The sequence below is a fragment of the Bos javanicus genome, chromosome 8 (assembly GCF_032452875.1).
Source record: "Bos javanicus breed banteng chromosome 8, ARS-OSU_banteng_1.0, whole genome shotgun sequence".
NCBI classification, from domain to species: domain Eukaryota; kingdom Metazoa; phylum Chordata; class Mammalia; order Artiodactyla; family Bovidae; genus Bos; species Bos javanicus.
In genome coordinates, this window is record NC_083875.1 from 70,952,205 (window position 1) to 70,980,013 (window position 27,809).

At 51.4% G+C, this 27,809-nt stretch overlaps 1 protein-coding gene across 1 annotated transcript; it reads right to left on the bottom strand.

The window, feature by feature from the left end:
- Window positions 1-491: 491 nt before the first annotated feature.
- LOC133253345 (liprin-alpha-1-like) lies at window positions 492-24,367 on the bottom strand. The gene is given in 13 exon segments (XM_061427010.1): window positions 492-2,046; window positions 3,333-3,511; window positions 4,359-4,510; window positions 8,755-8,986; window positions 10,803-11,026; window positions 12,742-12,822; window positions 14,011-14,145; window positions 15,535-15,681; window positions 17,596-17,784; window positions 17,787-18,122; window positions 19,210-19,374; window positions 19,846-19,947; window positions 21,007-24,367. Coding segments are annotated over 13 exon segments (2,166 nt in total). The 5' UTR covers window positions 21,169-24,367; the 3' UTR covers window positions 492-1,984.
- Window positions 24,368-27,809: the final 3,442 nt, after the last annotated feature.

Below are 27,809 nucleotides of genomic sequence, written 5' to 3' on the forward strand. Positions count from 1 at the left end.
ATGGATACAATGGAAAGGCTAGAAGGCAGAAGTATAGGTGTCCCCAAAGGACGACCGACTAGGCGTTCGTACCCTTGGCTCTGGAGACAAGAGGCTTCATCACTTCAGCATCTGCGGGGACAAGGCCCCTCTGCTGCTGAGGCGTGGGCAGCGGGCCCAGGGTGGGAACAAAGTGCAGGTGTCAAGGCTCACCGTGGATCCCAGGGCGGGGTGGCCGAGGGCAACCCTGAGGCGGACCCGAATGATGCACTAGGGAGTGTGTGTGTGCATGCTTGTGTGTGGGAGCTTTTGATGTTATTTTAGTCAAGTCTTTATTATTCATATATCCATAGAGACAAGAATGTAGCAAAGGGAGGTGGGAAGGAGATTCAAGAGGGAGGGGACATTTGTACACCTATGGCTAATTCATGTTGATGTATGGCAGAAATCAAATCTATATTGCACAGAATTATGCTTCAGAAAAAAAGAACATAGCAAGGTGGTCAGGAAAGTATGAAAAAAAGATTTCTCATATTTATAATCACAACTCTGCGTACATCTGGGAGCAGGCTGCCCACCATCATCACACCTTCCCGCCAACATCAGACGTTTATTTACCCCAAGCATCAGGCCATAGTCCAGCATCAGACCCTCCCCAAGCATCAGGCCCTCCACAGCATCAGGCCCTCCTCCAGCATCAGGCCCTAGTCCAGGATCAGGACCTCCCCCAGCATCAGGCCTCAGTCCAGCATCAGGGCCTCCCCCAGAATCAGACCCTAGTCCAGCATCAGATGTTCCTGCCCCAGCATCAGGGCCCTCCTCCAGCATCAGGTCCTCCCCCAGCATCAGGCCCATAGTCCAGCATCAGGCCCTCCTCCAGCATCAGGCCCATAGTCCAGCATCAGGCCCTCCTCCAGCATCAGGGCCTCCCCCAGCATCAGGCCCATAGTCCAGCATCAGGCCCTCCTCCAGCATCAGGTCCTCCCCCAGCATCAGGGCCCTCCTCCAGCATCAGGTCCTCCCCCAGCATCAGGCCCATAGTCCAGCATCAGGCCCTCCTCCAGCATCAGGGCCTCCCCCAGCATCAGGCCCTCCTCCAGCATCAGGCCCATAGTCCAGCATCAGGGCCCTCCTCCAGCATCAGGCCCTCCTCCAGCATCAGGCCCTAGTCCAGCATCAGGCCCTCCCCCAGCGTCAGGCGTGGCAGCCCCACTTGTCTGACACTCCTGAGCACACTTAGGCAGCCCCAGAGCAGCAGGACAATAGCTCTTGCAGGAGGTGCATCTTTAGCAATCACCTGCGGAGCAGCAGTAGCAGCTGGGGTCTGTTTCAGGCCAAGGAGAGGCAAAGAAGAGGCACTTGTGCCGAGGCAGCGGTGGGTGTGGGCACGTTTCAAAGCTCTGCTTCCTCCCCGAGGGGGCTTTGCTCTCCAGCTCTCTCACGTGGTCACTCGAGGGCCCCAGGGCTGTGTCCTTCCAGATTCACGGTCTCCTTAATATCTCAAGCACAAGTCCTGAGTTGCATCCCAGTCCGGTGTGGCAGAGGGCTGGGAACACACAAGCTCAAGGGCTGAAAGGATCCCAGGGGAACAGTCGGGCCCCAGTGGGTGGCAGAGCAGGGGATGAGGGTGGCCGCCCACAGAGGGCCCCGCAGCAGCACTGGAAGGAGAGCAGGGGTGCCTTAGCTCACTCGGGGACGTAGCCCGGCCTCAGCGCCCAGATGTTACTGCCAGCAGCTCTGGGGATGCAGAAAGCCTGGTGAGTGACACCACTCCACTCGGGCCGTGTGAGTGGGCACTGCCTACCATGGACTAAGTTTTCATTCCGGTTCCAACTGTCCCTCCAAGGGCTCCTCTTCCGAATGGCACATTTTCTTGATGTGGGTGAACGCATCCCTGCTTGTTTCTGTCAGCACTGTTGTCGGTCATCGTGTGTTTTCCTCTTTACAATCTGTGCTTGCTGCTCTTCCAGTTTAACTTAGGAGCAGCCCTTATTTTCTGCATTTCCTAGTTGTCAGCGTTCACTGGGGCTTTCCAGGTGGTTCTAGCGGTAAAGATCCTGCCTGCCACTGCAAGAGATAACGAGAGATGTGGGTTCGATCCCCCTGGAGGAGGGCATGGCAACCCACTCCAGTCTTCTTGCCTGGAGAATCCCATGGACAGAGGAGCTAGTGGGCTACAGTCCCTGGGGTCACGGAGAGTCAGACACGACTGAAGCAGTTCAGCACACACCCAGGTTTTAGTTCAGTCGCTCAGTTGTGTCCGACTCTTTGCGACTCCGTGGACTGCGGCACTCCAGGCTTTCCTGTAATTCACTATCTCCTGGAGTTTGTTCAAACTCATGTCCATCGAATCAGCGATGCCATAGAACCATCTCATTCTTGTTGCATCCACCAGAGAGGTGGCTGGGGCTCGGCAAAGTGCATGGTCCCACTGCATGGGTGTGAACCTGCCCTCACCACTCCCTAACCGCATGACCATCACTGTCTCCTCCTCTGTAAATCGGGAGGTGGCAGCACCTGTTTGGTAAGGGGCACACACAGCATCTGGTATATAATCAATGCACCATCCATCTCAGCGTTATATTTAGTAATAATAAGGATAGCATTTAATAATCTGCTCCTTTTTCTCTCTTCTCACTTAACTGTACTCCAGACCACATCTGTTTTACTTACCCTTATAAATCCCACACCCAGCACAAACAAGACACTCAACAAATCTCTGGCTGAAGAGGCAGGAACATATCCTGTCCTTAAGGAGATGAAGCCGAGTGAGATGGGGGCCTGATGATAACACTGTGTGATGAGGAGACGCCAGGAGGACCTGCGTGGCTGTGGGATGGAGTAGGGGGCATGGGCAGAACCCGTGATGAGCTCCTGGGGATGGGGAAAGTGGCAGGAAGGAGAGGTGCTGTTCCTTGTGGGGTGTCCACAGATTTTACCTCACCCCTCACTGATGAGCACTTAGGCCATTTCCAAACACTTGTCACTGTTCTGGAGGAAACAATCATTGCCCAGCTCCTACTCATTCGTAGAGTATGTTTCTAGCACTGCAGTATAAACATCTGCAATATTCGTTCCATGCTCTGTTCATCCACCCATCTGGCCAGCCATCTGTTCATCCATCCATCCACTCACTAATCCATCCATCCTTTAACTCTTAATTCTTCCATCCATCCACACATCCGTTCATCAACTGATCCGATCATCTTGGACCCTAAAGAAGACAGATGCCTCCTCTGCTCCTCCCAGGAGGACACCCAGCGTGAGTGACAGGGGCCTCATGGGGACAGCGGGAGAGACACAGAAGGGACATGCATGCAGACCCTCCTCCCTCTGAACGGTGAAGCACCCACCTGGTCCTAGCACCTCCTTGCCGGGGTGTCCAGGCCGGCCCTTCTCCTTCTTGCCAAACAAACGGCCGATGGAGGACTTGATGCCCTTCTTCTTTGGGGCTTTCTGAGGTGAGTCCTGGCTGCTGCTGCTGCTGCTGCTGCTGGGGTTGCCCCCGGGGCCGTCCTGAGAGCCTGTCGAGCTTTGGGGAGAGAAAACAACCTTTAACCGGCACCCTTGTGCAAACACACACCCGTCCACAAGACCTACTGATAGAACTGGCCACCCAGCAACACCCGCGCCTCAACCTCGCAGCAGACAGTGGAGTCTCCTTCACCAACCACACTCCACACGAGCAATGCAGGCTTCCGGCCACAAACAATGGCCCCGGGAAGCTGAGATTCTCTGCCTGGAGCTCTCCCCTGAGGAGGGCTTCACTCCAGACGAGCTGGTGCAGAGGGCTCTCCAACCCTCCCTCAGGGTCGCTGCTCGGCAGGTGACGACCCTCCCAGAGAAGGCGAGCTCCCCTGCTCTGGGCAGTTCCCCCCGCTTCCCGCAGGGTGACCGTCCCCGGCCGTGGCAGGAGAGTGACGGTCACCGTGCAGGGCTGCTGGTCAGGTGACCACGTGTGCCCTCCATCGAGTGCTGCCTGGCTCACAACGGGAGCTCAGCAGGTGGGGGTCTGAATGAGGACAGGGTCAGTCACAGGAGGTGACAGACAGTCTCCTGAGAGGAGACCCCTGAGAAAAAGGGAGGGACCCTCAAGAGCAAATCCAAGAGGCACGGAGCCGTAACCATCAGGAATGCACCCAGGCCGGGCAGAGCTCTAGCAAGAGCAGGAAGAAATCTCCCACAGGAGTCAATACGTAGAGACGGATGTTTTCTAAAATCACTGAGGTCACTGAGCTCTTCTACCCCAGCACCTGAAGTTCACCACTAAACACAGGCACCGAATCCAGTGGGATTCCTTTACAATCATCCCTGCAACTCTTTGAAGACAAGAGGCGCAGGGCTCCTGAGACTGACGACGAGGCGCGCAGGCCCCTTACTTGTGGGCGTCCCTGATGTCCTCGTAGCTGGCTCTGTGTGGTGACCCCCTGTCCAGCCGGTCTAGCCGAAGGAACCGCAGCAAGGCGGGGGTCGAGGCTTCACATTTGATGGCGGTCTTGTCATCTTGTACCTCTTCCGGTAAAGGCGGCAGCTGAGGGAGTGAGGTAAGTGTGAAATTGGCTAACGATAGACTGTGTCGAAAAAGGCAATCACACAGGCTTTACATTATAACCAGAAACTTATTGGAAAACATAGTAGCGATGCTATCCGCCAAGTACAAAAAAATGTGTTGTTCTAGCTTAATGCCATCTTAAAGGACTGTCTTGTTCAAGAGAAGCGGGGCCGTGGGGCAGCGAGAACACCCTACTGAGTGCACAGATCCTGGCCTGGAGCCTCCCTGCAGCCAGGCTCCACTCTCCCTTGAATCCAGCGACCAGATGGCCCTGCCAGGCAGGACAGCGGAGCCACGCCAGCACCGTGAACCCTGCATGGCATGAACTGCCCTGATGAAAGGACTGTGTTCATCGCCAGATGCTGCTCAGGAGAACCACTAGCAAGAGTAAGAAACCTCTCAGCAAAGCCGTCCAGACCTTTCTGTTTGAAGGAGAAAAGGAAACAGCTTGTACCACCACCCAAGATCATGTTTAGTGATGATGCAGGTTACTGAACCCATGACAACAAGTGAAGTGTAGAAAAGGTACCGAACCCCTCCATGCGAACACCACATGTCTGGCTTGTCTTTCTCAGAAAGATACAGACTGGGGGCTACACACTGAAGTGCTTACACGCAGTTTGAGTGTAATTTGCTCACTGTGGTTTACATAAAGTAAACTGCTGCTGCTAAGTCACTTCAGTCCTGTCCGACTCTGTGGGACCCCATAGACGGCAGCCCACCAGGCTCCCCCGTCCCTGGGATTCTCCAGGCAAGAACATTGGAGTGGGTTGCCATTTCCTTCTCCAATGCATGAAAGTGAAAAGTGAAAGTGAAGTCGCTCAGTCGTGTCCGGCTCATAGCGACCCCATGGACTGCAGCCTACCAGGCTCCTCCGTCCTAGGTCTTCACTAAGAACTGATTTGTTTCAACCTAGAGGGGTGGGATGGGGAGGGAGATGGGAGGGAGGGTCTAAAGGGAAGGGACGTATGTGTACCTATGGATGGTTCATGTTGAGGTTTGACAGAAAAGAACAAAGTTCTGTAAAGCAATTATCCTTCAATTAAAAAAGAAACTAATTAAAAAAAAATGATCTCGCCTGGACTCCCAGCTTTTCCGCTGGTCCTGGGTCTGAAGATAAGAAAGACAGTGGTGGCAACAGTGTGGGGAACAGATTAACCCCTTCGGGGTCCAGACAGGTCTCCTTTATACATTTGCTACTGGGTGTGCGAGCCTGGGCACGGTGTCCAGCCTCTCTAAGCCTTAGTGTCCATGTCTGCTGAATGGGGATAACAGCAGCCTGGACCTCACCTGGGTGTCTGTGGGATTAGATGACAGACTCCGAAAGCATTTGACACGGTGCCTGGCGCACAGAGTCTCCTGCACACTGCTACCCACCATCATTAAATTGGCTTCCTCCAAATCTAACATCTATGGCTCTGAGTCAGTCATTTGTTTTAAAAAAACTCTAAGCGGAGATTCCATGGTAGTCCAGACATTAGGACTTGGCACTTTCACTGCCGGGACACCGGTCTGATCCCTGGTTGGGGAACTAAGATCCCATAAGCTGTGCAGCATGGCCAAAAAAATAAGTAAAGAAAATTTTAAAAATAATAAATAATACTATGTCTACTATAAATAAGCATGAGATGATTAGAAGGCAAACAAGTGGGATAGAGGCAAACTGTTACAATCGTCCCAACGAATGACCTATTTTCAACAGAACCATCAACATATTTTAAGTGGTGGGTGAGTTTCATTACTTCCATTAAAATGTCAGTTCTTCACCAGTACATAACCACACAGTGTTCATTCACATAAAATGATAAGGACTCTCTAATACTTCACAGAGAAACAAAGGCATGCTAAATTACTAAATAGTTTACCTTTCAACAATGCTTCCTTAAATCACTAGGCTGATAGATGCATGCAAAGAAAGGAAGAGAAACCAGATGTATTGTGACTTTGAAGCTAAAACTTCAAGAATCGGCATAGACAAACACAGTATAGCCAAAACGATGGCAAACATAGAAGTGAGATGAAGATTTAGACAACGTGTAACTAGAAACAGAACATTTTTTTTGACCACAGAAGTTAAATAAGCTATTCAAGATTTACTAGAGAAACACTATAAATTATTACTCAGGAAGATACAGTTCTATTACAACATCATGATTTATTAAAGCACAGCATTCTCTACAATAAAGGGCCTTAACAGTTGTCTATTCTCAGCCAAACTTCTCTATAAGTTAGTTTCTCTTAATAAAAAACATGTTATACTTTTTTTTTTTTAGATGTTATACTTTAAAATAGTGATTTAACTGATGAGGAAGTTACCATAATACCTATTTTAACACTGAACAAATCTAACCACCTATTGGATATTAATGTAAAATGCTTACCTAGAATTTGATGTAAAATTTCTCAAAATAAATTTATTAAAGTAGGTTCCCTGTGAAAATATGTAAGAATGGAAGCTAGCATAATAGCAGGTGCAGTCTTTACATTTTATTCACCATAGAAGATAGTTTTTTAAAGAGTCTAGTAGAAACATTAACTGTGCAAAAGCTGATGAGATTTATAGTCTTAAATACAAGCACCAAAACAGAAAGGATATTGTGTCAAAAGTCCATTAATTCTACACTTAAGAAGATCATTTCTATAAGTAAGGATAATCTCATTTATGAATTACACATGATATGTAGTTGAAGATCCATCTACATTATGCTTGTAAATGCATAGTGATAGGCTAATTCAAACTTACTGCTCTGGGGGGAAAACACCATTTAATGAGACATGAAGACAAAGCACAAACCCGACTAAGTGCACCCACAACACTGCTATGACCAGAGCAGGTGGGAGGACGGGGAAGGGGAGATGGATGGGTAAACTACAGCCTGGGGGGCGAGGGGACCAGTGGTGGGAAGCTGGGGTCTGGATTGACAACCACTAAGCAGACAACAGGATGAGCCAGGAAATCAAAACCAATGATGAAAGCAGACACACCGTCAGAGAACTCCAACAACAGGACAAAATATACAGAACTGTTCTTTTACAAATCCTCGGAAGGAAATCAAGCATGAAACCACAGAGAAATCGTCAAAGAATTTTAAATATCAACTAATTAGCCAAAGATGCAAATTAGAAAAACAGTGTCTCCAAAGACCACAAAATGGACTAGTTACCACTTCACATGCCGCTAAAATGATTCACAGTTAATTTAATTATATGCTGACTAACAATGCAGCTAACATGAAATGGGTGGTAACAACAAAAAAAGGGATAATACAAGTGCAGTGACAAAGCAGAGTGCTGTAAACATGATTTCATGGGGTAAACAGCAACGCACTCACAAAACCTAAGCTAAACATGGAAGAAAGCTGGAACACGTGCTTTAGAGCTGCACACTCTGTCACCAAAAGCCCTAGGTCGTCATCCTGTTTTCAGACTCGGAAGAGTGAAGAAGCCCGACCTCTTCCCTGGGGCCCTGGGGCACCGGGCTTTTAACCTGGTTTCACATGCAGAGCTGGCCTGAGCACGCGGCCAGGCCCATCAGCAAGACCAGTGTAGATTCTTGGTTTGGTTCCCGCCGCATGCCCTGCGCCCTGCAGCCAGGCATCCCCAGTGGGAAATGTGCCGCCGGGTTTCCACGTGCAGTGAGAGCTGCCTACGGTTACTCTCACGAAGCGGTCTGCTCCCTGAGAACAGCAACTTCCTGCAGCTGCTGTGTCCAGCACAGGCCAGGCCCAGCGTTACAGAGGCAGGCTCTGGCTGAGTTCATGATGACGTGCTAAGCCGGTGGTCCAAATATCAAGACTAATTTGTCGCTGTGCGATTATGGAATGGTGGTCCAAATATCAAGACTAATTTGTCGCTGTGCGATTATGGAATGATTTCGCTCAGTTGTGTCCGACTCTTTGCGACCCCATGGACAGTGGCCTACCAGGCTCCGCGGTCCATGGGATTTTCCAGGCAAGAATACTGGAGTGGGCTGCCATTTCCTTCTCCAGGGTATCTTCCCAACCCAGGGATCGAACCCGGGTCTCCTGCATTGCAGACACATGTTTTACTGTCTGAGCCACTAGGGAAGCCCGATGAAAGACTAAGCAGTTTTAAAAATCTTAGACCTCTGAGCGTAGCAAATGTACCTGACTTTCTTCTGGGTAAAAAGAGAAAAAACAAACAAACAAAAGAAAAGTAGTGTTCTCGGGGAGGGACGCGGCAGGGAGGAGGCCGACACATACCAGAGTCATGATGCCCAGCTTGTCTACCTTCCGCGCTGGGCTGTGCCGCCTCCTTCGGGGCTTGGAGCGCCCTCTGCTGGGCGGGCAGGAGCTGGCATGCGAGGAGGTGGCATTCAGGTTGAGGGAGTTCAAGGATTTAAAACGACGAAGGTTGCTTGAGCTCCCCGTGCCCACCCTGCTCTCAATCCCCTCGGCCCGCTGCTCCGTGTTCTCCTTCTTTTCTTGGATCAACCTAAAATAGAAGAAAATCATCACCTGCCTTTGTCAGCAGAGGAATGTGTCTGGACAACAAATTTGGGCTTGCATTCTGTGTCACGATTAGCAAATTCCACGAACAGTTGCTCAATTAACATCTCAGCAAAAAGGTTCAACTTTCCCTCTTTGGAATAGTCTCAAACTTAGAATAATTTATCATTGAGTCTTACAAAGTGGCCCCTGATCATTCACGTTTGATTTGACTTATTTACTCTACCATTCTGATGGGGTCTGGGTGGCGACTCTCTCCGTGTGAGGAGATACCTGAAGTTGACAACCTTTACCTTCCCTGCTCTCAGGGCAGAGATGCATGTCAGTGCCTCAAGTCTTTTCCATTGGGAATCAGGAACTCTGTATAACCAAAACAGCGATTCACGAGCAAGCTAGAGTTTCTAAACACGAGTCTCCAGACCAGATGAAGTGCTGAGGTGATCTTTTAATTTTTTTTTTAAGGTTGTATATGTACAAACGCATCACTTGAAGTTTTCCACCAGCTTTGTGTGAGTTTCTGGATTCATGTCAATGTGCTGCATTAACCTAGAATTCAGTTACTGCTCTTCTCCCCTAATGTGTCGTGGATGATTTTATATACAGGTTAAATACATGATTATGCAAATAAAATGCTTTTCAAATTAAAATACAAGATCCTTACAGGTAGTAAACTCTCCAGTTTCACTTCTACTTATACATCTTGAAAGTTTTTCAGTGTTGACAAGTTGATGGACAGAATTTACCATTTACATCAAGTCAACTTGTTGCATAAGGAAAAATCACTTTTACCTGACAACTTGCTGTAAAAATAAAAATATTAATATATAACCATTCCAAATTTCCTATGGGGATGCAAAAGACAGTCTTTCTGAGCTTGTCTGTGCTCAAACACGGCCCATAAAGCAGTCTGTCTCGGCGTCAAAAGTGCAGGTAGCACATCTGGGTTTGCTGGTTGTAGCGTTCACCCCTGCCTTTTGCCCGAGCCCCCCGCACTCGACCGGCAGGAACGGGCACCTCGGCCAGGGCTGACGGGACGAGAACAATCTGAGCAGCAGCTCTGCCAGGCCCTGTGCAGGGCCACCGGCCTGCGGCCACTCTGAACGTGGACTCGGGACAGGAGGCACAGGTGCGCGGGTGTGGCACCAGGCAGGCCTCGGGGCCCCCAGCCACCCGGCTGCACCCAGACCCAAGGCCCCCTGCTCACCACGAGGCGGGCCTTTGGGTTCTATCCTGTTTTGTAAACTGTTAGAACTGCCAAGACTGTGTCTAAAGAAAACATTTTATATATACTGATGAGATGAGAAAAACTCAAACACATGTCCTGAGAGTGACATACAGTAACATATCACTATCTTACAACAAGCCAATCTTCACACTGTATTAAGTTAAAAAGGAAATGCAGATCTGAGTGGGAATTTGCCAACCCCAGAACCCCAGCTTTTCTGTTCCAGGTGGCTTTTCACCAGAACGTGGGAGGCTCCGAGGGACACATGAGGACGAACCCTCAGTGCCAGAGGGTGCACGGGCCGCAGGGGACACCACCTCGGCACCTCACCTACCTTGGGGCCCAGAGCTGAGGGGGGGACACCCCACAACGACCCCCCACAGAGTGCTGACACCACACGTTGGACAGAATGCCCTGGCTGACTGAGCTCTATAATCAAGGGCAATCTCAGAACTGAAACTTCTTGAAGCAGACCTGAAGTCAGTTTTCTTACTATGGAACACTCAGACTTCTCTAAGCAGAAGACAGCTCTTCAGAGAAACTGAGTTTCCGGGGAGTTAGGCTCAGGCGCACCCACCGGATCTCTTCGTTGATCTTGTCCAGCTGCTCCTGAATCATCACGGCCAGAGTCTCGGCATCGGCCTGCCCACTGGGCGACAGCAGAGCGGCCGAGCTGAAGAGGGTGACCCCGTCGCCCTCGCCGTCAGACGTGCCCTCGTCACTCTCGAACGCCTGGGCCACGTTGGCTAGCACGCTGGCTTGCCGCCCGTGCTCCCGGTCCTGATCCTTCAGGGGCTGCACCTGGGCACGAGAGGACCACGTCTCGTCAGCGACATTCTGGGCAGCTCAAGTCTGTCAGGAACTGAACACAATTTTACATGGAAGCCCTGACTTTGGACAAATGGGCCATGCTTATGAGACACTGCCATCTCTTAAGCGAGCAGAACTGAAGAAACAGGCAGGAGGAGAATCCAGTTCCGAGATGGCCCGGTGACACTCAGGTCTTAGTGTGGACGGAAGGCAATCCTATGAGGTTATTCACAAGGGTGGGCTGATGGAGTCAGAGACAAAAACCGAACATTAAAAAAATACATCCATGCTTCCGTCAGCCAGGCTGAAGGAAAATTAGAAAAAAAATCCTTCAGCTCCGCAGCCGCTGGGTCCCCCTCAGCGGTCATCACTGGTACTAGTTCACCGGGAAGTGCCGTCCTCGCGGGTTCCCAGCCCTCCGTTTCCCAGGCTGGTCTGAACACGCACAGACAGGAGCGAGCAGGGGCAGCCAGGGGACGGGAGGGCCAGCCCCTCTGCGGCTCTCCTCTCGGGGCACAGGCCCTCGGGCTGTTCTGGGGATGGCCCCTCACACCGCGAGGGCGGCTCTGTCATCTGAGACGCACGGGAGAGTGCCTGCTGGGCCCCGTGCCGCCCTCCCGCTCTCACACCTCACACCCTTCTCTCCACAAGTCTCCCCCCACTGCCCCACTCTCACCCAGGTCCTGCCTTGATTTCCCAGACATGACCTCAAAGCAACCGAGGGGCAGCCTCAAGGTGCTGGCCTGCCGGCTCCCTATCCCCCGTGGCCAGTACCCTCGCCCTCTGTCTTTGTCACGACCCCTCCCCAGGGCTCGGCCACCCCTTTTTGAGCCCACGGAAATAAAACCTGTCACAGCTTCCCCAATAAGGCATCGGCATTCCAATATTTTTAAAGCAAAACAAAACTTGACTTTGAATTGGCTTAGTCATAAACAGCATCCCAATCTCAGCAGCCTCTGAGTAGAAGTTCTGAAAGTAAGGAAGTGCATCCCTGATTGGGAGAACTTGACCTCTCTGCCTAAGCAGGGAGGGAGCCTCACTGCAGGTCTCATGATGGGAGTCAGAACCACAGCCCCCTGGGAGCCCGCGTGTGAGGCTCTGCAGTCAGCCCCAAGAACACAGGTATGGTGGGGACAGTACTGACACTTGAGGCTGGACCTGGGATCCCCACTCCATTTCCTGAATGGTCTGTATCACCGTGTGGCCAACCCTTCTGGGAAACCTCTCTCAGGACTCTCTGATGCGAGCCCCCACCATCACCCATTCCTGACGGGCCTTCTGTCACAACGGAACTACGGTTCTCCTCCTGCATAGGAGCAGCCATCCTACACACACACACCATGTCTGGACCAGCAGTCGGGCATGTGGGACTCCAGCGACACGTCCGAGGCAAACACCTCCACACCTGGGCACCAATGAGCCTCGGGCTGGCATCCTGGGGTTTGTCTGAGGGGCACTCATAAGGTCCAACTGTACCCGGAGCAGCTCCCCGGCCTGGCTGTTCAGAGCAACAAGCAGCCTCTTTGAACGTGGGGACCCCCTGGCCCCAGCCTACAGGCGACCACATCTGGCCCTGCTCCCGAGGTTGGGTGCCTGGATCAGCAGACAGGGCTACACACACACACTCGATGGCAGAGACGGGAGCCGCGGCCCCCGCCCAAGCCGCATCTCTGGCCCAGACGCGGCCTCCCCATCAGCACACGCACCCACAGCAGCTCCTTGTTCTCCTCCAGTTGGGCCTCCATCTGGCGCAGCCTCTCCTTGATGTTACGGTGTCTCTCTTCCACCTGTCGGCCAAGAACAGCGTCAGCTCCTCTCGCAACGACCCTGTCCTGACGCAAGCGGGCTATGCTCTGCGCAGACCACTGGCCCCGGGTTCGCGGGGGGCACGCCCGCACGCCTGCTCAAGCAGCCAGCGCGGCTTCGAGTGTGACACGTGGGTGATGGAGGGTGCTGGTGACCGGCTCGTGAGAGGAGACGTGCTAGTCCAAGCCCCGGGCCCCACACCCGCGGCCGCTGCACCCCCTCCTCAGACTGTCTGTGGTGAGCCAGCGCGGGCAGGGCAGTGGCAAGCACGGGACTCACAAGAACACACGTTCTACCTTCCTAAGCTGGGAGATAAGTTCCAACAGTTTAGCCTCCTTAGTGACAGAGCTTCCGGAAGACCAAAGTTCAGACTACAAGGCCGACCCAGGACAGACAGCAGAGATGTCAGGGGAGAGAAGAAACCAACCCTTGAGAGGAAGATCACAGGCAGAAGGGTGCCCCCTGGCGGCTGTTAGTGACCCTGCTCTGGTTGGGTTTGCGAGCACCTGACACCACCGGCCTCCCGCGACTGGCTGGCCTCAGCCGCTCACTGAGCTCCGGGCAACGCTCCGGACAGCCGCGCCCGCACAGTCCCACCTCTCCATGCCCAGCCAGTACCCACCAACAGTGCGGGGCCACACCTTTCCCATCAGAGGGACGAGGTGGCTGGCTGGCTATGGGGACCATGCCCCCAGCAGCGCCACGTCTCCGGGACGCCTCTCAGCCGCGGGCTCCCGGGGACTGCAAGCTGGGAGTGGGGCCCCGGGTCTGCACCGTGCCCCGCTGTGACTTACTCAACAATGTATGAATAAAGACTTAAAACTGTGTTCATTACAGAGCTATTTTGGCCATCTCTTAAACGAGAATGGGATTTTTCTAGCTCTCTATCCTGCTAGGCTTTGAGTTGCTGACTGAACTCTGAGCAGCAGTGACTCGGAGCTGAAGTATCCTGGGGACACACAGAACACGGGACAAAACGAGGGAAATTAACGGAACGATGACACGGGAGCGGGGACTGTCTGACACTCAGGGCGCGCTCCCATCCCAGCCGGGCAGCACGCCCCCCGCGTCTGCGCTCCTTTGTGGACTGAGCAGCACGGGGAGGGGCACGGTGGGACAGCATGGAACAGGCCCTCCCCCGCCCGCCCCCCAGGGACCCAGAGCAGCACCTTGGAGAGCGCGGCCACCAGCTGAGCCAGCTCAGCCTCCACTTCAGGCAGCATCTCCGCCCTCAGCAGCGTCTGCTGCAGCTTCTGCTCCTCCAGCTCCAGGTGCTCCTGCAATGGTCGGTTTTCATCCTCCTCCTACAAAGGGAGAGCAGAGCATCCAAACAGGCCAAGTGGTGTAGCCTCTGCTGTTTTTAGTAAGCTGAGACAAAACCTAAATGCACGTGTCTACTGGATTAGTTCTGTTTCGCGAGCTGCGTCACGGTAATTTTTCTCTCAGTGTTCCTGGGCTTGGTCTCAGTGGGCAGAACACCTCCTGCCAGAGTATTTGCTTTTCCTAAACGTCCCCAAAGAAGTCTTAAAAAAAAAATTCTTATATATTAAAGAAGATCAGTTATCTGTAGAAGCGTATTCATTCTTATTGACAAGTTAAGGGAATAAGGGTTCAGTACTGACCCTTCTTAAAACATCACCAGAATCATCATTTGAAGGGAACCCTACCGACCGCAGATGGCCACGGGCTTGTAAGCCAAAACATGGCTTTCATCTCCTCTGAAACAAAGATCTGATCAGAGTGTGCCTGGTGAAATGCCAGTCAACTAATATTTGTAAATGCACGATTATTCTTTTAACAGATCTTCTTACTCTGAAAAACTTTCAATGTAGAACATTTAGACAGATTCTTTTTTGAAAAGGAAAAAAAATTAAATTATCTATACGCTCGGGTTCCTGAGAGGTTAGCATTTGTTTCTAAGCAGCTTTCTTATGTTTTCTCTGTATGTATTACTCTACGTACATACATAAACAATATGATATGCTTTAAAACCCTCAGAAAACAAAAGCATATGGTACGTGGTATTTTCTGATCTGCCTTTTACAGCCATTATTTTGTATATCGTAATGTTCTTAATTAGCATTCCACATCATAAATTTCAATGGCTTTCTAGTATTCTATTTTTGTGGTGGGGCCAATGATACACTTTGTCACACACCAGACTGACTCACTTTGTTTTGGAGAAGCCAGATTTGGTTTTCCTGGGTAAGTCCTGATTATCTGAGATGACATGGGAACAGGAGCGAGTAAAGCTCACCCAACCATAGGAAGTACCAACCCTAATCAGACTGGAGCTCTAACCCTGCCTTTTGACCCCAGTTCCCAACAGGCAGCCAGCTGCCATGAAGTTCCCTGCTGCTCTCTGCTCTTTCAGGAAAAATGCTAACAAGCCAACAGATTCAAGTAAAACAAAAGCGTCAGGAGTGGAATTCCACAACATGGTTAAACCAAATCCCAAATCATTCAAACCTGTAAGTTGCAGTCACCCTCAATTTTTAAACATTGGATTTCCTTTCAGTACAGTTGATTTATCATGATGTACATCCACACTTTTGAACACAGTATTTTCGGGTCATAAGAACTTTACACTGGGACTTGATTTCCAACATGGGAGTCACATGAAAAGGTCTTTACCTTCCTTCTTCAGTATTCACTACTATAAAAGTCAGACACAGGTCAGTAAAGGCCATTACCTGTCGATGCAGAGAATCCTTATTTGCGATTTCCTTTTCAGATTTATCATCAAGGTCATGCACGGAGGAGGCTTCGCGCTGTGCGGCGAGGTAGCGTTTCTCAAGTGTCGTGATTCTCTTCTCCACGTCCTCCTTCTGGGCCATGGCCTACACCGGGCATTATAGAGGAGAAAAGTAAGTCATTATCGTGGAATACTCCAGCACACTTAAGAGTAAAAATGCTGGACTAAATCCTAACTTTCAAATCAAACATAAAATTAGCATCCTCAAAATTAAACTCCTAGACATGGCAGTTTTCTTAGACGTGAGCAAAAACGCGCCTACCTCAAATGTCACATTTGCCACGATGGCACCCATCTGTCTTAATGTCTGTCTGGCCACTCGATTTACCAAGCTTCTTTTCTACATAATAAACCCAAACAGCAAACAAAAAGTACACTAAACTACCCTGTCATTGCAAGAATTCCAGGAGGGAAGGGATCTGGCATGAAATGAGGACCTCTGTCTCCTACACCATACAGGCGGGCTTGACCCAGAACACGGAGGGACCTTCAACAGATCCAACAGGGAGCTCTGAGGCTCATTTCCTCGGGTAAAAGTTGGAAAAAATCTCATGCAATTTCCTCAAAATTAAAGTAAGAATATCAATGAGTGGAAACAGAAGTCAAAGTGTAACACAACTGGAAGCAGCCTTCTCAAGCCTAGTTCTTCTAAAGCAGAGTTACACCACATGTCTGAAATGCTCACAGCAGGACCAGAACTTGCTGCTGGTGCAACTCCCGTCTGCCAGCTCAAAATCCATTTCAGGTCCCTCCGTAGTCACTAAGTAACCAGTGTTGTCCTAACATTAAAAGTGAAAGGTCTTAAAAACGCTTTTTCCAGAATTCTCTACATATTAAACTCTGCCACCTAATCTCCTCCTATTGCCAGAGTAATGTGAACAGGTTATACAAATATGTGCAAATACTTCTGTTTTGAGTTCTCACACAGAATTACTCACACCAAGCTACTAAACAAGTACACCTGCTGGAACACATGTTGGAGGGGTTCTCTCTGAGACGGTCTCACGGTAGAGGGGTGGGGCAGGGTGGGCACTGTCTGCCTGTGTACAAAGGAAAGCTGAGGCTCACAGGAGGAGGCCTGAGCTCCCAGCACTCTTCTGTTTTCACAATGACTGTTAGGTAGTGTCTCATAAATCATGACACCCGCAGACATGACCACCAGAAACATCATGATTCTACATGGTTACACAGCACGGGTCTGAGGATCTGAGGGTGAGCAAAGGCCACTCGTCTTGTCTGACCGCCGGTGTCACTGTCACACATCCCTTCAAGGAGCGGAACCTCAGAAAACTAGAGAAGATGGCCAGGCAAGCTGCCTCAGCAGAGCCCACACAGCATGCTCCCATCTCTCCGAGAGAACGGGCTCCACAGACGTCACCAGACTCGCCTGAGTGAATCAGAAGGAAATTTCAGCATCATCGGGAATACATTCAACAGGCAGGTAAGGGGATGAACTGGGAGACTGGGGTTGACACATACACTACTGATACTGTGCATAAAGTCAACAGTGAGTAAGGGCCTACTGTACAGCACAGGGAGCTCTACTCAGTGCTCTGTGGTGAAGTTAATGGGTAGGAAATCTAAAAAAGAAGGAGATATGTGTGTGTACATATATATATATATATATATATATATATGATTGATTCACTTTGCTGTACAGCAGAAATTGACACAGCAGTGTAAAGCAACTATACAAATCAATGAATGAATGGATGAATGAATTTTTAAAAAGGAACACACTAGGAACTTGTAGAAACGAGCAGTCCACACCCAGGCTGCAGCACAGCTAGGGCTGCCCTTATGTTGGTCCACTGCAATGGACCGTCTGGACCAGGCCTCTTCTACCCCGAGACCTCGACGCAGAGGCAGGGAGGCCACCAGTCGTGGTCTCGCCAGAGCTCTGCTCTTGCTCACGCAGCCATCCCAAGGCTGAGACCACCGGGAGAACAAGGGACCCACATCCCACCTCAGGACAACAAACACGTCCACCGTCACTCACTTTGCGGACGTCCCGCTGTAGTTTCACGTTGACTTCCTCAGACTTGAGGAGATCCTTCCTGGCCATGTCCAAGTCCTCCTCCAGGTCTGTCACCTGCGCAGAGAGGGCTGCCAGGAGCTCCTTCATCTGGCTCTGATCTCGCAACTGGTTGTTTATGATTTCCTGGAGCTGGATCACCCGAGCCAGAGAGCCGTCGCGGGTTCTCTAAGGGGGAAAGGAAGCCTTAGACAGCCTTGTTTTGGGAGGGAGGGAACACAGCACTTCCGGGCAACTGGTGAGGTCAAAACTGCCTTCTGTGCTCTGGAGCTCACACGACCCTCACAGTCGCACAGAACTACATGGTGCTTTGGTGAGAGGTCCCAACAGCCCCGCACAGACTGGATGGTAAGACGAGAACCAGACAGAGAGTGAGACTGAGGACTTGCCTTTCCATTGGCACTTGGCATGTTTTCTTGCTTGGGATTTATATCAAGCACCCCGTCCATCAGTATCTTTTCTGGGTTTTTCTTCTCTTTAAGAATCATCAGCTAAAACCAAAAGTTTGAATCAGAATAAAGAAATAAGTAAAGACAGCAAAACTCCATTTGGAAAAACTCAACTCAAAACTGAAAATACAGCATAAAAAGAAAATACATGGTGATGCTATCCATCCCAAAGAGAACCAGGTGATTAGAGTCAGAATTTGTCTTCTACTGGACAAAGGGGTACTTAAGAGATCCTGCAGCTCTGAGCCACAAGTCTAGTTTACTAGTCATTAAAATAACCCAAGTGGGAGGGTCCTCAATCAGAAAGATAAATAACATCTGACGTCCACTACAGCCTTCATACTTTTTTTAAATGAAAGGATACAAATGACAAACCCTTCACTGAAATTACACGATGACTGATCAAACTTCTCTCTTTATGTGTGGCACCTAATTCTTCTTCTAACAAACTACACCTTTCAAGTGCTCCTCGTAATCACTCTCAACTGAAATAAAAGGGGCCGAGTCACTGTGTGTTGAAGTGTGTATATACTTTAGTGCACTTCTTAGTGTACACTCACCCCAATACACGGCTACTGTAACAGAAGACATTTAATGCATCTCATTGACCTTAACGTCAAGAAGATCTGCTTATTAACAGCTTTAAATTTAAGTTAGGAAAAAAAAGTTCCTAAAATAATTCTATTACCTAGTTTTTAATTGCAAATTGATATACAGAATATAATAAATCTTGAGACATTTATGCCAACTAATACTTTTTACCTGGGGCTTCCCAGGTGGATCAGTGGTAAAGAATCCGCCTGCCAATGCAAGAGGGCAGGTTCGATCCTTGGGTCGGGAAGATCCCCTGGAGTAGAAGATGGCCACCCACTCCAGTATTCTTGCCTGGGAAGTCCCAGGGAGAGAGGAGCGTGGTGGGCTACAGTCCACAGGGTCGCAAAGACTTGGACATGACTGAGCATGTACACAGGCAACACTTTTTAACCATATAAAATTCTGACTTCTTACAGAAAAAATGTATTTACAAGAATTCAAGAAGCTCAAAAGTCAACTAGTTACATAAATACATGCATCATCCACCTAACAAGGCAGCAAGTGTACAAATCCAGGACGGCCGGGTGGCTGGTACCTTCTCGTCCAGGGCCTTGTGGTGCTCAAACAGTGATTTCAGTGCCTTGAGCACCTCCACCTCGCTCTTCATGCCGGCTGGGGACCGCGCCTGCTGCTTGCCCATCGTCATCCGGAGCGATGGCACATATTGGGAAACCAGGCATTCCAGGTGTTCTAGCAGCAGCTGCAGGGCAGGGCCAAAGGAGCACCTTCAACCTCATACTTGAATTCAGGGCCGATAACTCTTCTCAACCTCATGCTAACACCAAAACCATGCTAAGGCAAGTCAGAATCCTGCCAGTTCAGTCTAAAGTTAGAGTGGACTTCCCCAGTGGCCTAGTAGTTAAGACTCCACACTTCTGCAGGGGTCCTGAGTTTTAATCCCTGTTCGGGGAACTAAGACCTCACACACACTGTAGCATGGACAAAAATGTAAGTTAAGAGAACTCCCCCCTCAAATGTACTAAAATTATATTAGCTCTCATCATAAATTTGAAGCAAAGTATGAGAACCCTGATCGGATCCACCCCGGTCTGCTCAGTGGGAAGATGTGAAAAATGACTTGAAAACCAGACAGAGTTTAAAGACAGCAACACGGAACCCAGTGGTGACCCCCGTGGGGCAACTGTCAACACGTGAGAATCCCCCTACTGACCCTGGTGTTGTTCCTTTCGGCTCTCATTTCGGCTATCTCTTTTTCTCTTGCTAGAAGCTGCTCTCGGCATGCACTGAGTTCTTCCGTAGGGGATGCCAACTCCTAGAAAACAGTTAAATGAGTAAGTAACTAAATGCAAACACAAATTAAAAAGAGAGCGAGACTGAAGACTGACCCTGTCAAGTCTCTCCAGGCTCCACACAGAGGGTCTCCCTGCCCCTCTGGAGAAGAGGGGTCCACTGACCCCAAGACCACACAGACCACCACAACTCAGACCGGCCTTTAGCCTCCACCTTGACCTGGCAGGCATGCGGCAGGGGAGAACCCGGAATCCAAGCCTGCCTTCTCAAGACCCAGGGAAGTCTGAGAAACTTTCCTAAACATAAACCTAACAACAAAGTGGACAAAGAGGTTCTTAAACGACACACAGACCAGTGACCTAGAACCACTGGGGAGAGGGCAGAAGAAAGGGAAGATCTACAAGGCCACCAGGCTTTGGAGTGTTCCTCTGGGAAAAAGGCTGATGGCACCCCACAGCCATCTGTTAGCCTGACTCCACTGAAGTCACCCAGTCATTCAATAAACTGGTTAAAAGGTTAAATTCATGTTTTATGTATTTTATCACAATTTTCGTGCACGCGGTGCTGTCCACGTGGTGAACTTGCTCAAACTGAACCACACGGCATCTTTCATCCTTCTATTTTTCTTCGCACACATAAAAAAAATCCTGGGCTGCATATCCCCTACTACACACTGAGTATTCAGCACCTAGAACACTGCCCAACACTTGTAAGAGGCATGTAGTAGACATGTGAAGCTATGAGGGTGTATGCTATACATGTAAGCAGTAGGTAGCCATCATTAAAATACTGGACACACTGTTCTGTGCTTTGTAAGATGGGAGACGATAAGGGGCTTAGCCTTTCTGCTTCAAGGACTGACTCTATAGCTCAATCCACGTGCCCCAGTGACTCCTCCAGCCAGCGTTTCCCTTCTGGTGGGGCCCCCGGCCATCCTCCACGCAGCACCTGCACAACCACCTACAAGGTCAACCTGCTGGGGTCGATCCTGCCCAGAAGAGCAAAACGCCCTGGCTGGCAGGGACCCCCGGCAGGGCCCACAGCCATGCTAACAAAATGAAACACAGCCCCAGTGCTTCACCGGGTAAGGGCCAATCCGACGGGCCCAGCCCCCGGCTGCTCTCACGTCAGTCCACTCCGCTTCCAGAACTTGGGCCGAGGCCGAGGTCTTCCTTGTCTTGGCCTTTGCCTTGGGGTTGCAGCACTGGAAAAGTGCCCATAGGCGGGCCCTTCTGCGACCCATCCTCGCGGATGGGGGCAGTCCCCCACTCGGGGGCAACTGCTGTTTCACGGTTAGATAGCTCAGCACCGGAGCTATCACCACTGATCTCACACTACGACCACCACTATTCACACTACGACCACTGCTCTCACACACACCGCTCTCAGACACCACTCTCACACACCACTCTCGCACACAACGCTCTCACACACCACTCTCACACACACCGCTTTCACACTATGACCATCAGCACTGCTGTCTCTAGAAGAAATGGCACGAAGGCTCTGCCTCCAGCATGTCTCCCAGGAGCCCGGAACCTGGAACCCACTCAGTCACAAGGGGCTCCATGGTAACAGGGGGGCGGACTCAGGCCCACCATCAGGGGTGCAGAGAGGGGGGAGGGGCTGCCAAAAAGATGTCAGGTGAGTGTGGTGTGTGGGAGAAGGAAAGCCGTGCCCACAGCTCAGGCCCACCGTCAAACATAACCCTGCAAGGATACTGGTTCACAGTCGAACCAAATAATATAAACTGCTTCAGAAAGCACCACCACTAGGAATGAGCACGTCTTCTAAGTGGGCTTCTGCCTCCTTCACCCCCCAAACAAGCCTCCAGTGAGGCTACTGAAAGGGCACCCCTGAACTCAAGGGTGTCCCCAGAACCCACTCAGGTGAGGAGGACTCACCACGCTAGCTGCCCCTCACTCTCACCCTGAGCTCGGTCCTCCCTGACTGACTCCCTCACTCGAGCTCAGCAAGGGCTTGACCAACCTCACTCCAGGCACTTAAAATGAACCCACAGTGGGTACAGGAGTTCCGTCAATCTGCTGCGAACTCGCCCTCTTAACTTCGACCCTGGGATGCCAGACAACTCTGCCCTGTGGGGGCTTCACGGTGGAGGTTCAGGAGTGTCCCTGCCTCGAGCCGCGACAGCCAGCGCCTCCCAGACCCCGCCAGGTGCTGCCCCTCCCTCCGCGCCCGAGTCTCCCACCCCCTCTCCTGGCCCCACTCCCAGCCTCAAGGCTCTCCACTCACCAGGGCACAGGCCACACTGCTCCTGGCTCAGCCGGGGCCTCTGCTGTCACTTGAGGACCTCGGTCCCCAGGGTGCTTGGGGCCCTATATCCACCCCTCTCAGCAATTACGGACTCTGGGAGGGACAGAGTACAGTTTGGGGTCCCACCCGCAGTTCACCCTGAACACATTCTCTTTTTGTTTCGCTTTATCTGCTGGAGTTCTCTGAGATGTCTTTTTCAAACCTCAACTGTTGCTTTCAAAAAGACTGTAAAATCACTGTGCTCAACTTTAAGAATAAAATCTTCATTTTCAACCTTAAAGTCAAACTGGAGGGAAGACTAAAAGCAGTCATTTTTTCAAACTGAAAAAGAAAACACACACGTGACCACGTCACAGAATACAGTTCACGCAACCCCTGGCTCTTCAGCCTTCTCCTCGACCACCAGCAGCCCGTCATCGAAAGGCCTGCCCTGGGCCGTCAGGGGCAGGGGAGGAGGGCAGACCGGCTCCTCTGTCCCCAGGCCGCATGGGCCGCTTGCTCCACCTTCTTCCCAAGTTCAAGTGGCGCTGACACAGCCCGGGGAAGCTGGGGATTCTGATCAGAAACACAACCGTGGGTACTAAGGGAGGACCTCTGGTTCTTGTTTTCCCCGGTATCAAAGATGATCAATATAATTACTGTGAATTTTACATGTGGCTTCAGATGAGAGAAGACACCTAGGGCTTCCCCACTTGCAGTTACAGACGCAGGCAGCTTGTGGGTCAGCCTACCAAGAGCTACAGAAGCTAAATACATTTTAAAAAGAGGTCCTTAGGCAGCCACAATCCAAGATTTCAAAAAAGCCCAGTGAGGGAGCTGGACACTGAGAGGGCCACTCCTTCCCTCGGGGCATCTGAACAAAGCTGACTCTGGGAAGAAAAGGCAGGGAAAAAGTCAAGCAGAGGGTACTGGCTAACACAGCTCTGGATGGTTCCTTGGGCTGGGAAGACAAAAATTCGAGCTCAGGCCTGATAAGTCAGTCCGGATGTTAGAGACTAAGCTCCCCAAGAAAAGGGAGGCACAGAAAACATACCCAACACTCTGCCCAAACCGGCTGAGCGCTGAGTATCAATCACCTCTTGGTGCTCGGGAGGCAGATGGTGGGCTTCAGGACTGGGCGAGAAGGGGGCGGGGGAGGCCATGGGAGGCACCCCAGGCTTCCAGACGGACACGCTGGAGGGCTCCTCCCTGCGGTCAGGGGGAAGGTGGGTGAAGGCTGCTGAGACTCAGCTTACAAGGACACCCCAGCCTCAAGTCACTCAGGCCCTGAGTGAACAGACAGCTCTGTCCCCACTAGAGGTCTGCCTCAGAGGAACCTCTGGAGAAGACAGCATCACCAGAAACTCTAGGGTTTTCCATAGATAATGTCCAACATGCAACCAAAAAAAGCAAAAAGGGTGTAACAACAAACAGGAAAGAGAAAAAGAACTGAAACAGATCCAGAGGTATCAGATGTATATCAGCATATCAGAGGTATGCTAGAGGTATCAGATGCAAACTTCACCAGTTCAAAAATATACTTGACAAAAGGAAAAACGTCTGAGAATCAAAACCGATTCTAGAACTTTCAAGTAACAGTGACTGAATTTAAGAACTCAGTCTCTGGGCTTAACATCAAATTGGACGTAGCTGCAGAGAGGATCAGTGAACTGAAGGATAGATAGGTTAAAAATATATATATAAGAAGGAAAAAAGTATAGAATATATTGAAGGAGCCTGTTGTTAAACTACATTGTTAAAAACTATAAATGGGGCCCCTCATGATGGAGAAAAGACAGAAAGGGGAATAAGAAATGCCTCCAGGGGCTGAAACTAAAGAGCCTCTTAATGAAAGTGAAAGAGGAGAGTGAAAAAGCTGGCATAAAACTCAACATTCAAAAAATGAAGATCATGGCATCCAGCTCCATCTGCTGCTGCTGCTGCTGCTGCAAGTTGCTTCAGTTGTGTCGACAGCAGCCCAGCAGGCTCCCCCGTCCCTGGGATTCTCCAGGCAAGAACACCGGAGTGGGTTGCCATTTCCTTCTCCAATGCATGAAAGTGAAAAGTGAAAGTGAAGTCACTCAGTCGTGTCGGACTCTTAGAGACCCCAGGGACTGTAGCCCACCAGGCTCCTCCGTCCATGGGATTCTTCAGGCAAGAGTACTGGAGTGGGGTGCCATTGCCTTCTCCATGGATTATAAGAACATTAAAGATACACACAGAGTTAACTGTGTGAGGCGATGCATATGTTGGGCAATCATTCCATGATTCTATGGGCATCAAGTCATCACAATGTAGACCTGAAATACACAAAAACTGTATCTGTCAGTGACTCCTTAGTGAAGCTAGGGTTCTAAAATCAGGGCCTGGCACCTTATAGCTGGCAGGTGTGGGAACTCGGGTTCATGTGCAGGCTGTACACAGTCTTAATCACAGGTGAGACCTGAAGCAACCAAGCAACTCTCCATTTTTCTTTTTCTGTTTTTCTCTGTTCCGCTTGCCATTTGTGTTTAACAGATTCCCAGTATGGAGTGAGCAGCGTCAATGCAGCAATAATGTTCCCCATCTAAGGCAGGAGCATGTAACACCAGCAGACTTCCCAATTGCCCCGAGAGTAACTACAGTGCTGCATCACAAATAAAAGCAAAGAAACACAACATTCCCCGAGACAGAGCTGCCCGACGGCAGTGGGGACTATGGTCCACCAGATGTCCCAAGGGAACTCCCAGGGGCTAGGACCCCACGCTGGGCACCCCCAGCTTGAGGCCACACTTGCCTTTCCACCATTCTGAAGGTCCTGGCAGAAGAAAGCCAGGCCATGGAAGGGGGATGGTGTGGCTGGCCCGTGGGACTCAGGGCAGGACTGACTTGGGTCTGTGCTGGGCTCCACATCCAGTCACCACTCTTGGAGTGTACAAAGTTCTTGGGATCATTGTAGGTTTCTGGCAAAAAGCAATGGAGCCAAAGTCACTTAGGATGGTTTTTAAGGAAAAAACCTCACTGAAGATTCACTCAGTGCCAGCCTCAGCCCCTACTGAGATGCAGACTCCTGGTCATCCAAGGCTGTGCCCACAGCCCACCAGGGCAAGGGGAGCCTCCCGGACACTGGGTGACACATGGCGTTCTTCCCCCACTTTGAGTGAAGGGCTGCACCCCCGTGGATGAACCTGGCTCACCCCTCCACCTCTGATGCTGAGGCCCCCGTGACTCCCACGACCAGAGGATTCAGCCTCTCCCAGGGCCTCCGTGTCACTGCACAGGCCCCGTGCGGGCCACTCACCCAGCAGGCAGGGTGAGTCCTGTGCAGAGCCTCCCAGCTTGTTGGCCTCGCTGCACACACTGGGGCCGTGCACGAGCACCGCGTGTCCACTGAACGAGTGGATGAGGGCCTCTAACAATGACAGTGATGACGACGAGGAGGAAGAGGTGAAGGGGGCTAAGATCCAAGTGTCAGTCCCTGATTCAGGCATCTGTGCGTATTAACGCATTTAACCTCATGACAAGGTTGTGTGTCTCTGTGTGTGGGGCGGGGGGCCGGTCCTGCCACTGTTCTCACCTTGGAGCCGGCAAGTTCACTCTCAGTATCCAGGGGTGGCTGCAGCCACTGGCCACAGACTGGACAGCTGTAACACAAACTCATTCGCCCCCAGGTCTGGAGTCAGAAACCTGTGATCAAGGTGTGGGCAGGGCTCAGCTCCCTCCAGAGGCTCCAGGGGAGGGTCCCTCTGGCCTGGTCCAGCTCTTGGGGGACCCCAGGCCTCCCTGGGCTTGTGGCCACATCACCCCGACCTCTGCATCCATCTGCACAAACCTTCTCCCCTGGGTGGCTCTGTGCTTCAAATCATTCCCTCTTCTCTTCCAAGCATATCCGTCATTGGATTTAGGGTCCTCATGCGTCCCGGGTGATCTGGTGCAGTGGTCAATAACTTACTTCCTGCTGAGACTTTTCATCGGAATAAGGTCACCTTTGCGTGCTGCAGAAGGATGGATGGCTTTCGGGGCCACCACTCAGCCCAGCATACTGGTCATGAAGCCCCCGGGCAGAGCCTCACTGGGCTTGGTGCAGGGAGCTTCAAAGAAGCAGGGCTCCAGGACTTCAGTCCTAAGGCTGCCTTAAGAAGACAGTTAGGATGACACTCGGGCACAGGGACCAAATGAGCAGGGCTCCAAGGTGTGCTTGTGGGTGTGGCGCTCACCTGCAGGGAGCCTGGAGCCTGACATGATGGCCCAGGGCTGGGGGACACAGCGCATGGTTTGGGAATGGACACACCTCAGGATGGATGAAGGGAGGCAGGCATGGCCGCTCAGGCCAGGGGAGCCCAGATCTTCCTGCTGCCCTCAAGGGGCAGGTCAGATGGGCACAGGAGGGAGCCGTGGTTTAAACGACCTGGGTCGGAGTCCCAGTCTGCTGCTGTGTTGTCTCTGGCGAGTGACTCAGCCTCTCAGAGACCACCTATTGCTCCTCTGCAAATCTTTGCCATTCGTGACTTGCTTCACAGTTGGGGGGAGATCTTGGTGCTCTCAGCAACCCCGCCCACCCCGTGGCTGGGGCTATGCCACCTCTCCATGACCTTGAGGCCACTAAGACTACCCCTGCACAGACTCTCTTTGCAAAGAAGCTGGAGGCCGCTTCCCCTACCATAGGAAGCCCTGTGGCACCGAGACAAGAAGCAGCAATGCCTCTAGCCTGGGGGCTCCTGGCGCGGGGATGACCACATGGGGCCCTGGGAATGACCGTGGATGGCCCCACACGGCCAACCCCGTCTTTCCTGTTACAGCTCCCATTTCTTTCTGTGTGCTCTGTTCAGCCACACGCAAAGACCCAAAATATATTCCTCCGAGTCCATGGAGATTTCTCTCGACACTAGTCATGAAGCAGTGCCCAGGCCACATCCCTGGGAAAACACGCTCAGCTGTTTACGTGAGCGACAGGGTCCCTCCCAGAAAAACATCTGGCAGGATCGGGACAGGGTCGTGGCACTCAGTGGACACATGGGATGTCCTCGTTCTTACACATATAGGATGTTTTAAACCCTGGTGCCTAGCCTGACAGCAGTCTGCTCCCGGCAGGAAGAAACAATAAGATGCTGGTCCCCTCCCCCAGCTGGAAGCCCCAGACCGGTGGCTTCTGTCCGGACTGGCCCCTCGGGTGGGGAGTCTGGAAGCCACAGAATCGCAGGGGCCTCGAACCTTGGTGTGGGCATGAGGAGGGCCAAGGGGCTCGGGGAGGGGACAGGGTCAGGCCCTTGCAATGGACCGCCACCAAATGCTGGACCAAGACAAGAAATAACAAACGCCACACCTTAAAGTTCCTAAAGAGCCAAGAAGGCCCAGAAGAGTGACCAGGACTGTGCTGTCCGAGGTGGGGGAGGGGAGAGGGGAGGCTCGCCCAGCGCAGACTGGATGGGTTTAAACCTCTGCTCCGGGCTCAACTCACTGGAACAGCGACCTCACCACAGTCGTTCCCGGCACTTTCCTTTTAGAAGGAAGAAGACAATCACAGGGCAAGCAAAAACGTCCCCGTGGGGGATTCCTGGTGGTCTAGGATGCCAAGGTTCCCTCTTCGTCCCCATGATTGCCTGAGCCGGCGTGTTGTGCGTCACGGTCACCCGTCTCTGCTGAAGGGCAGCC